The 12,131-nt window shown below is 30.4% G+C and overlaps 1 protein-coding gene across 7 annotated transcripts in view; it reads right to left on the minus strand.

Moving 5' to 3' along the window:
* The window catches only part of CD2AP (CD2 associated protein), a 179,822-nt gene that overhangs the window by 43,093 nt on the left and 124,598 nt on the right, over positions 1–12,131 (minus strand). For all 7 annotated transcript variants that reach the window (XR_004233679.1, XM_031964742.1, XM_031964744.1 and 4 more), the window contains 2 exons: positions 2,770–2,882; positions 1,517–1,600 (listed from right to left, as the gene is read on the minus strand). Coding sequence is in view for 6 of the 7 variants with exons in the window: in XM_031964742.1 (XP_031820602.1) it covers positions 1,517–1,600; positions 2,770–2,882 (197 nt within the window). In the remaining variant the exon portion in view is untranslated. The remainder of the gene's footprint in view (positions 1–1,516; positions 1,601–2,769; positions 2,883–12,131) is intronic.

Raw genomic sequence — 12,131 nt, forward strand, 5'->3', positions numbered from 1 at the left:
GAAACAGAAAAGAAGCTTAACCATAGAAAACTACTATGGTGACAAAGAAGACCAACAAACACCAACTCATATAAGGACAAAATGCCCATGGGGAAATCTCAAAGAGTGATATGAATTGGTCTTAAGCTCAAAGAGGTTTTTTGGAAGTGTTCATAAAAAATTTTAAAAGGCAAATAAAGAGGCAGAAGAAAAACTGGGGGGTATGCAAAAAAAAAAAAAGAGGTATGCAAGAGAGATCTCCTCTCCACTTCTCTCAGCCCCTCTGCCTCCACCCTCCAAAATCATCATTTCCTATACAACACATTAGGACTTGCACAAAGAGTGGGCGGGGGCCATTCTTTCTCCAAGCATATATATTAATAGAGTATGGTCCAATTACTATTTAGCCTCACGTGCTTGGGACCTCAGTGCATCAACTCGAGTTCAGCCCATTACAATCTCCAATAGGTAGGAAAAGGAAATCAATTTCTTAAATTCTATTAGCTAAATGCAAAAAAAAAAAAAAAAAAAAAAAAAAAAAATCCAGTGAAGAAAACTATACCTTGAAAGCAGAATTAATCAAATGGAAAAAGCGATACAAAAGCTTAACTGAACAAAATCACACATTAAAAACCAGAATTGAGCAAATGGAAGTTAATAACTATGAAACATCAAGAATCAAACTACTAAGAAGAATTTTAAAAATGGAAAATGTAAAATACTTCATTGGGAAAACAGCCAATCTGGAAAATAAATTCAGGAGAGACAATTTAAAAATTATTGATCTACCTAAAGGGCATGACCGAAACAGTGAGCATGGATAGAATTCTTCAGGAGATTATCAAGGAACTGATATACTAGAATCAGAAGAAGAAAGTCATTCAAAGAATCCATCAATCACCTTCAGAAAGTTTCCTACAAGGAAAATCTCAAGAAACATTGTTGCAAAACTTCAGAACTATAATATCAAGGGAAAAAAATACAGTAATCTATCAGAAAAAAAAAATTCAAGTATTAAGGAGCAACAGTCAGGATTACACAGAATCTGGCATTTTCTACAATAAAGGATCGGAAGTCCTAGAATACCATATTCCAAAAGGCAAAGGACCTAAGATTACAACCAAGAATCAACTATCCAGTGAGACTGAGTGTCATCTTTCAGGGGAGGAGATGAATTTTCAACAAAGTAAGCACCCAGGTAAACTTCAATACTAGAAGCTGCAGTTGTCAATGTGCATGGGGAGGAGGTTCCTTAGTTGGAGTCCCCTGCTCTGATAAATTCAGATTGGGACAGCCCTTACTAAAGGCAGGATATAGGGACATAAAAAAAGTGGGACAGCCCTTACTAAAGGCAGGATATAGGGACATAAAAAAGGATTACTAAGGAAGATGAAATGGAGTAAATTTCTTTAAAAGGTTATGCTCTACCTTTTTAGCCTTCAAATTCTGTAATTGTGCTCACACTGATACTAAAGGCCAGAAATTATGACAATGTTGATCTAGCACAACAATCACCTTTTAAACAATAGCTATTTACCTTTTTAATTTCAGTTGTCTTTAATTTGGCACCTTCTTCCTCACCTTTCTGAAACTTCAAGGTTTTTTCTGGACTTTGAATTGGCTACAGAATTAAAAGGAAAGTTGATTATAGGGACATAATAGAAAAGAAAAAGGTAACAGGGGTTCTTGAATAACTTTACCCCAAGAAAATAATTTGTTCTCTAGAACTTAACTGTTACAAATCTTTTTTTCATGATACTAAAAGCACAAACTAGCTATTACATATCTATCTTGAAAATAAAAAATAAGCTGGTTCATGATGAAACTGAACTTTTCAAATTATACATCTATTAAATTTTAACACATATATATTTTGAAGGTTTTCAGGAATAGTTTCTCTCTCATTTTGCTCTGAGAGGTCAAAATTGAAATGACTGTTTTTAAAAGTTCAAAGCAAAATAAGTACTAGGCATATTCAGGGCCAGAAGTCCTGAATCAGGAAAAGCACTTTTTAAGGCTAGATGTGCACAGCAAACTTCCTATTCCTTTTTCCTCATCCTGAGGATCCTCTGGTTATATTCACCCCTCCTAGGAAGCTTCCTCAACTTTGAAATCATTCAAGATTAGTCTAGACATCGCCAATGTCACTGGAAATTAAGTGAAAATTATCATGACAATAAATAATGCTACATGAATGCCAATCTTTCAAAGATGTTTATATTTCAATATTGTTATTTAACTACATAAAGCTATTGGATATTTTACCCACCTGCAATCTGCCAACCTTATGTATAGAACTTTTTATAGAATATAGCACAATAGCACTTGAAAGACGAGAAAAATGAAACTCACAAAGTGCTTTTAGTATATTATGTTATTTAATCTGCACAATAAACTTGTGAAGGTAAATAGTTTATGATCATTTCCATTTTAAAAATAAAGAAATTAAAAAGAGTAAAAAAAGGAAAAAAAAAAATTTAAAAGTTTGGCTATGAGTACCCTTACTCTATAATTAGCTCATAAAATTTATATTCAAATTTAAATATGCTGACTCCAAAACTAGTGTTTTAATCATTATACCATAACTAAACTATTTCTTACTCTTGCTTTGCCTTCCTTCAACACAGAGATCTCTGAATTCCAATGTTCTCATGTGTGTAATGGCTCAGGAACCTACATATATATATTTGGTGGGAAGGGATGAAGGGAGATACTAAGAGAAAGACATAGTAGAAAGAATTCTCTCTGTTATTGTTACATTTATATTGCCAAACTCAGTAAATAACTTACACTATGACCTCCATTGAAACGACCAGGTAACCTTCGCCCAGGCATTTTTGGTCTATTTGCAGTAAGATGTAAAAGGTTTTCGGAGGTAGCTATGTCATCAAAATTTACAGCATCTAGAGGATGAAAATAAACATGTAGATAATTTATTTTATTAGACATAAAAGCAAATGAAATTTCTGTTTCTGAAAACTATAAACTAAAACAACAACATTGAATTTAATATTCGTGAAGTTATACAGTTTTTTTCTTATGTATTTGGAAAGCAAAAACAAGTTTAGTTTTTGATGTAATTCAACTAACCCAATAAAAAGGGCTTTTTCCTAATTAAGATAATGTTCATGTACAGAAGTAGTCTTCGTAAAAGTACTTTTGAGAAAAAATATGTCGTTTAAATATGGAACCACAACTACTTAGAAACAGTATAAAAACCTGCTTTTTTAAAAAAAAGACAAATACAAAAACAAAAATAACATGCAAAAAAATCACAGGTTATTTTTAAAAGTGAAACATTAACTACTATGTGTCTCAAAACAAAGAAAAATATGGATACATAAAAACCATTTAAAACATCAAGTCTTAAGTTTATATTGATATGAATTCATTTATGTATAATAGTGTACTTCCACATGAAATTGCTTCACAGTACAAAGAAAAAAGTTGTTCTGTGTTCTTCTATTTAGTCTGATACATCTAACTAAGCTCTCAACAGATTCACTGAGCAACTGTATTAGTTTTACTTACTGCTATACTTGCTATATTAATCCCAAGACAAGGAGAATATGAGAAAAAGGCAATAGAAAATATTATCTTATTTGTCACTATTAAAGTTGATGAAACTATGACACATCATTCTGTAGGTGCCTGTTTTTCCTATGATTTCACCCCTTATATTTACACATGCTTCATGCTACAGTTGGTAAGCAGAGGAGTCTAAGGGAAATGTGAGTCATTTAAGTGTAGATTTAATTCTGTATATTATATCTTTCTAGACTGTCCCAACAAAAATGACCTGGAAGTAAACTGTCTCATAATGCAGTAGACAGTTTTGGGTTCTCTCAGATTTAGATCGATACTCTTTCCACTTACCCCCACCTGAATCCTAAGTAACATTAAATTCTGGTTCATTTATTTAATTAAGACACTTCATTTGTTTTATATATTTAATTTCATTTTTCTAAAGCATTCTAATAATGTTACATTTTAACCCAATATCTATGGTCTATTCTAGCTCTCACCAATTTTTTCTGTGTCTGAGCACAAGAGGAGGAGAAGGAGAGAATGTACTGGAACTGAAGATAGCACCATCTAACAATGCTAGTTTTATAGCAAAAATAATACCTTTCATTGGAATAAGAGTCATCACTTTTCCAACTTCCTATTCTGATTATTTTGCATTTTCCATTCTGGTTATCTCAACTCTGCTGTTATTAATGCTACATACCAATTTTTTTTTAAAAGGAATTTCTGAGGATATTTTTATTAATTAATTTTTAAAAAACCTCTTGTCAAGATGTACATTTATATTTATAAATTCGCCAGAGATGCTACATATAAAAAGAAAAATATTTTCTCTATTTGAATGTGCAAATTTGCTTTTGTTACTGCTAAAATGTTTTATGTAAACTACAGTAACTAATACAATCAATCAACTTGGATTTGTAGGTATTATTTTGAATGCATATTTAAGCAGTTAACAGAAAGAAAAAGAAAAAAATGGTAAAAGGTAAAAGAAGAAAAAATGGAAGAACAAAAAATAAGATGAATTTTTAACAACACTGCATACCATACACATGAAAAAACACATTCCATGTAACCAACAACAAACAATAGCAGTAATATTTTTGAGCTCTCTATAGATGACCAATCTTAACTTAGCAATTTACTTGTTTTTAGGTTAGTTGAAAAAAAATATATACCCTAAAATCATGAAATATTTAATAAGATCACGCTTTCATATATTTAAATCCTTAAACATATCACTTAAATAAATTCATTTTAAAATATCCTTTAAAATATTTAAATCCTTTAATTTTGTTTATGAATAACAACAGTATGAATTAGATTGTCCATTAATATAGCGAATATTAATTTTGATTACTTTCTAATGACCTAAATTTTTTGTTTGGCTGCTCAAGACAAGGTTAAAAAGTCAAAGTATAACAATCAATGTTTAAAGAACATTAGACTATTTCTATGATTTCAAGATTGCAAAGATCTATATATGTTTAAAATTTATTTGGCATAATGTTTTTGTCTACTTATAGAAATGTTTCCAAAGAGATTTGTTTTTTTCTCACAAAAACCAAAATGTTAGCATAAACATTGAAAGACATTATTAATTTTATAAAAAGACAAGTCTACATACACCTATGTCTACTGAGAATACCATTTTTTTTTTTTTAATAGAATAGCATCTTACCAAAATGGAGAAAGGTAGGGTAAATTCCTGACACGTAAGAAGGGAAACATGGCAAACAGGATAGGAAACAAAATCTGGAAAGAAAAGTCAAGGATAGGAATGTCTAGAAAAAAGATTCTGAACCCAAAAATCATATTACAAAGCAGGAAAAAGAAACACTGGTAGAAGAAACAGCACAGTTTCATTATTCAGTATATTGAATGTATATGGTTTTACATATTAGGCTTAAAAATAAACTAGTTTTTATTTTAGTTTTATCCTTTTAATTATTAAATGAGCCTGCTTCAATAAACTATAACTAAAGGTTCAGAAGTAAATAAATTTAGAAAGAGAACAAAGATGGCCTCAACAATGATTTTATTGTTTAAGAATACAATCTGATAAAGACAAATATTTGATGGTTATAAATGGATTGTGTTATAATCAATTTCTTGGTATATTATTCCAATAAACATCATCTCTGAGATTTTACAATATTAGCATGATTAATGCTATATATTTCTTTTTCCTTAAAGATTACAGATGTCAAGCTATAAAAAACCTGAACAGAAAAATGGGCTGTCAGTTGTATTCAATGAAAATATGCTCATGTTCCATACGATCATCTCAATAATAAAAAATTTTTAAAAAGGTCAAACTACTATTATAAATAGAGAATTAATGTTACAACAGCTATGCATGTGTACTTGTCTTGGTTTAAGTCCAATGAGATTATATAGTGTTCCCTTTATTTTGAAGTTTTATATTATAAAACTTATATGATGCCCACCATCTTACTAATATATTGGGAGGAAAATCACAGTAAATGAATAAATAAGATCAAAGAGGAGACATTTTTCTAACACAGAAATATCATAAAGAATATGTCTATGCCCTTTCAAAGCTAACTTGTAAATTTGGAAAACCAAGAAGTACTGCTGATCATGAAAAAACACATCCAATATAGCCAATACCAGCATTGTCATTTTTACCTTTTAAGAATTAATATCAGATATTCCTTCTTATTTTAAAGTCATTGAAAAACAAAACTATATTTAAACAGATTTATATGCTGGTAGCATCATTATATAAATAGGAATAAAGGAAGGATATGCAGTTTCATCAGTGTGGGGAATTCTAAATGTGGAAAACCTATGACTGGAAGTTTTAGTTATTTGCTTACACACACAGCTAATAAGCACTACATACAGGATTTGAACCCATACCTTCCTGACTTCAAACTTAGTGTATTATGTACTAAGCCAAGCTGTCTCTATATACTTCATAATAGGGGATAGTTAGGTGGTACAGTAGATAGAGTGCCAGCCCTGGAATCAAGAGGTCCTGGGGTCAAATCTATGTACTTCATAATATAACAAGAAAAATACTGTCCTTCAGGGAGAAAAAAAATTGAGAAAAGTAAATTTCCCCCCACTTCCACCCCATGATAAAATAAGGCATCATGAATAGTAGATGAAGTACTGGGCTTAGAAGTCAATGAAACCAGGAAACTGGTAAGCCACTACCTTATGCTTGAAGACTAACTTCCTAGCATATAATGTCACAGATTATGCCCAAAGGGCTATCAAATTGTGCATAACAGTGCCTCTACTGGGTCTGTATTCCAAAGGGATCATAAAAAAGGGAAAATGATCCATATATGCAAAATTGTAGCAGCCCCTTTTTTTTTTGTAGCAGCAAGGAATTGGAAACTGAGTGGATGCCCATCAGTTGGGGAATGGCTGGATAAGTTATAGTATATGAATGTAATGAAATAGAACAATCTTATTGTTCTATAAAAAACAATCAAAAGGATGATTTCAGAGAGGCTTGGAGAGACTTACATGAACTGATACTAAATGAAATGAACAGAACCCGGAGATCACTATACACAGCAACAAGATTATATGATGATCAACTATGATGGACTTGACTCTTTTCACCAATGAGGGGATTCAGGCCACTTCCAATAGACTCATGATGGAGAGAGTCATCTGCATCCAGAGAAGGGTCTATGGGGACTGAATGCGGATCACAACATAGTTTTCATCTTTTTTTGTTGTTTGCTTGCTTGTTTTTTTCTTTCTCATTTTTTCCCCTTTTTGATCTGATTTTTCTTGTGCAGCATGATAAATGTGGAAATATGTTTAGAAAAACTGCACGTTTAACCTGTATTGGACTATTTGCTGTCCAGGGGACGAAGAGAGAAAAATATGCAACATAAGGATTTGCAGGGGAAAATGTTGAAAACTATCTTTGCATGTATTTAAAAAGATAAAAAGCTACTCTTATTAAAATAAATCAATTAAGTCATAGATTTCCTTTGAGAGAGTTCACATACCAGTAGTTTCTTATCTGAGAACAGAGAGTGAGAGGGAGGGAGAGTGTATTTGTGTGTGTATGTGTATGCTACTTACTATAACTTATTTCTAGATTTAAATATACACAAATGTAATATACATATGAAAGTAGGATCTATGCATGGAGTCAAGAGCTAATATGTTCATTTAGTTACTATCTGTATTCCTTGTTTAAAAAAAAAGATATCTCTGATAAAGCAACACATTTTTTTTCTAGCTGCTTCAAAGAAAATCTCTATATTAGTTATATCATTATTATTTTCATAGCTTTTAATATTTAGAATGGCAGGAAACTTAAAAACTATCTAGTCACCTATAAGGTGAGGAAACAGACCCAGAAAAATTAGGTAAAGTGACCAAGTTCATATAGGCAGAAAATGCTAGAACCACATTCAAACCCAGATCCCTCTGACTCTAAATCCAGCACCTTTACATTTTCACAAAATAAACCAGTACAGCATATTTTCCCAAGTTAATAATTAACAAGTAACCCTGAAAAACTCATATATTATTAAACTGGATGACCTAAAAAATTACAAATAAATTTTGATCATTTTTTTCCTAAACTACACTTTTCTGTTTTTTAAAATAAATTTTTATACATGACTTTTTTTAAAAATATCATGTAATCAAGAATTATCTTTTGTACCCTTGTTTGGTTAAGAATAATCTTTTAACAAGTGTGAAAAGTACATTTTCTGTTTTTCTGTAACAGTTCCTTTTTAAGATATAGGTCATATATCCCTTTAAAACTTCCTATGTAATATGGTATCAGATATTAATCTAATCCCTATTTCTGTTGGAAAACTCTATTTTTCCCAGTAGTTTTATTCAACTAAGGAGTCTTTCTCCAAATTTATATTTTCTAGTTTTCTCAAACACTGAGTTATTAGATTCCATTGTTTCTGACTCTTCCATAATTCTAGTGTTTTTATCTTTTTTTCTACTTCCCTTTTGCTTTTCTAAATTAATTTTATAAAGAATTCCTTTGATAGTCTATTAAAATTGTAAACTAACTTTGGTCTTACTGTCATTTTTATTATACAGGTACAGTTGTAAAAGGGATATTCCTTAAGCTATTTGTTTAGTCATTTTGGTAGTGTTCAATTCTTTGTGATCCCATTCAGAGTTTTTTCTTGGCAAAGATATTGAAATGGTTTGCTATTTCCTTCCAGATAAGAAACTAAGGTAAACAGGGATAAGTGATTTGCCCAAAGACACATACAGCTAATAAGTATCTAAGAGCAAGTTGAACTCAGAGGAGTCTTCAGAACGCTATCCACTGCACCACTTAGCAAATCATAAGCTATTTAAAGTGTTTTTTTTTTCCATTAAGCATTCTGTAACTGAATTTATAAAGGTATTTTAATATACTTTTAGAGATCTTGAGTATTTTGAGCATTATATAATTATTTGCAATGAGATTTCTCTTAGATTTTGTTATTGCATAAAAATGATCTCAATTTTTGTATGTTTATTTCACAATCTGAAATTTTGCTGAAGCAACTGTCTTAAAAAATCATAGAAACTTGGCAAAGATATTAAGTAAATCATCATATCAACAGCAAGTAGGGATAGTTTTTTCTGCACTTTTCTTTTCATTATACTTTTCTTTCTCATGTTGCTATTACTACAACTTCTAGAACTGTGTGTATGTGTGTATAAAAACACAGTGAATTGCATCTTTAATTTACTCTTGTATTTTGGGGAAAGCTTCCAGTCTATCTTCAAGGAATATAGGATTTTTTATTTTTTTTTTTTGGCTGAAGCAATTGGGATTAAGTAACTTGCCTAGGGTCACACAGCCAGGAAGTGCTAAGTATCTAAGGTCAGATTTGAACTTGACTGCTCCTGACTTCAGGGCTGGTGCTCTATCCACTGCATCACCTAGCTGTCACATATAGGATATTTTTTTAAAAAAGGTTTTTCTTTGCCTATACTTTGTCGGGTTTTGTTTTGGTTTCTAAACATGAGTATTATCCTTTGTCAAAGGTTTTTTGCTGTTTGTGTTTGAGTTAATCATATTGATTTAGATGTTTTTTGCTTTTTAACAAGATACATTATATTTAGTGTTTTATGAATGCTGAATTATTGTTACATGGTCTGATATATATATCCAACTTGATCATAATGAACTGTTATTGTTACATGGTCTGATATATATTGTGTGTGTGTGTACGATGACAGGAAAAGATAATGCTAAATGTTGGAAGGGATGTGGGAAAACTGGAACACTAATGCATTATTGGTGGAGCTGTAAAATGATCCAACCATTCTGGAGAGCAATCTGAAATTATGCCCAAAAGACTATAAAATTGTATATACCCTTTGATTCATCTATTGACTCTGTATTCCAAAAAAATCAGAAAGAGGAGAAAGAACCTACATGTACAAAAATGTTTGTAGCCTTTTTTGTGGTGACAAAGAATTGGAAAATGAGTAGATTCCCATCAATTGGGAAATGGCTGAGTAAGTTATGGTATATGAAAATAATGGAATATATTTCTATAAAAATCATGAATAAGCTGATTTTAGAAAGGTCTGGAGTTACATGAAGTGATGCTGAGGGATACAAACAGAAACAATAAAACACCGCACACTGTAACAGTAAGACTGTGTGATGATCAAAACTATGACAGACTTGGTACACCTCAGCAGTTCAGTGATCCAAAGCAACCCCAATAAACTTTGGATGAAAAAAGCTATCCACATGCAAAGAGATAACTATGGAGACTAAATGTAAATCCACACATAGCATGTTCACTTTCTTTTCTCTTTTTCTTTTATGGTTTTTTTCCCTTTTGTACTAAATTTTCTCTCCTAATATGATTCATTAATATATATATATATATATATATATATATATATATATATATATATATATATATATATATATTTTAAAGTTGTACATGTATAGCCAAAATTAAAAAATAAATGTTTTACTTCTGTTAGAAATTTCTCAAAAACAAACCATACTATATAACAAATGAATGTTAAAAAAAAAAATTTAAGGCAAAAATGAAAACACAAAAGATGCTTGAAAACCTGAAGTTATTTAAAGAGACAGAAAAGGAAACTAATAAATTATTGCCTTAAGAAACAGATGATCACATTCTAAAAAGGCATGTAATAGAATTAAAAATCAAAGATATTGTAGTAAGTATGTTGTTAAATATCTTAATAAAATTAATCAGGAAATTTTATATGGGCCCTGAAAATCTGAGACTATAGAAAAAAAATTGTAAATTAGAAATAAGGATGCTCAAAGACTCTATATCTATCTATCTATCTATCTATCTAACTGCACTCTCAGGAACCAAAATCAAACAAAATTCCTTAACCTATTCAACCCATTTACTTGACTTTTAAAATTAGATTGTAATTTTGGTACCAAAATTCAAAAATTTTTTCAATGTACTTCAAAATTATAAATAATTGAGGTTTGCTTAGATAAAAAAAAACATAAAAACCAAGGTAAAGAGATTTACAAAAGAAAATAACTGAAAGCAGCTCCTTTTATTTAAATCAAAAGCTAAGTAGGTGAAGAAATTCTTGTTAAAAAATATCCTGAAGCTAATCCTTTAAAATCTAAATGTTCTAGGTAATTCTCGAAAGATTATAAATCACAGAGACTATGCCAATCTTCATCAGTACATATATAGTTTCTTTATTCAAGTTCTCTACTTCAGTGAAGTCATGTCAATCCCTATTCTCAACATGCCTTGTCCTTGGTGGGAAAGATCCAAACTTGGGAATATTCAAGTACTAAACACTTTGTAGAGTATAGTTACTAAAAGAAGAGGAGCAAGATATTGTTTGAGAATAGTTTAAAAATTTAGAAAATCAAAAAAGAAATGATAAAAATAGAACATGGTATTACTTTCAAAGGAAAAATAAAATGCAAAAATTTCCAAACAAAACAGTTAATATATTATGATAATTTTTTTAAAAGTATAATACTGAAATCAATAAATAGAAAAGCTGATAAAGCAGTAGTAAAAAGGCACTGAGTTGAATGTAGGCTATTATATAACCACTATTGTATGTATTGGTTACATCACTAACTCAACCTGTCCATATGCTATCTTAAATGACGAATGTGCCATGATTGTAATAAAGAGAAAAAAGTATTATTTGTGAATATGTTTTTAAAAAGTAAAAAGCATACAAGTGCAAAGTATGATTAAAAGTGACGGTAGTGATATGACTGATAGAATTATAAAATAATCTTCACAAAATTTTGTATACCAGTGAAACATAAATCTCAGAGTTCACTTTCTAATTCTGCTACCCCAGGGACAGGAGGAAGTGAGAGAAAAGGTATAGAGCAGAGTCACAAAGATGAATAAAGAATGAAAATCTGTTTTAAAAATAAATAAATAGATAAATATCAGTTGCCTTATGAGAAAAGATTATGAAAGGTTATTCAAATATATAAAAAGTCTTTATATAGACTCTACTTAATCAAAGATAGAGTACAAAAAGAAACTATCTTAAAATACAGCAGAGAGGAATCAAAATAATACTTCTTAAACCTAATAGTGTTGTTTAGCCCTGAAAAAAAAAAAAAGACCAATAAAAGCTGTGGAATTTTTTGGGCCCTA

Source organism: Sarcophilus harrisii, chromosome 4, assembly GCF_902635505.1.
Source record: "Sarcophilus harrisii chromosome 4, mSarHar1.11, whole genome shotgun sequence".
Taxonomy (NCBI): Eukaryota; Metazoa; Chordata; class Mammalia; order Dasyuromorphia; family Dasyuridae; genus Sarcophilus; species Sarcophilus harrisii.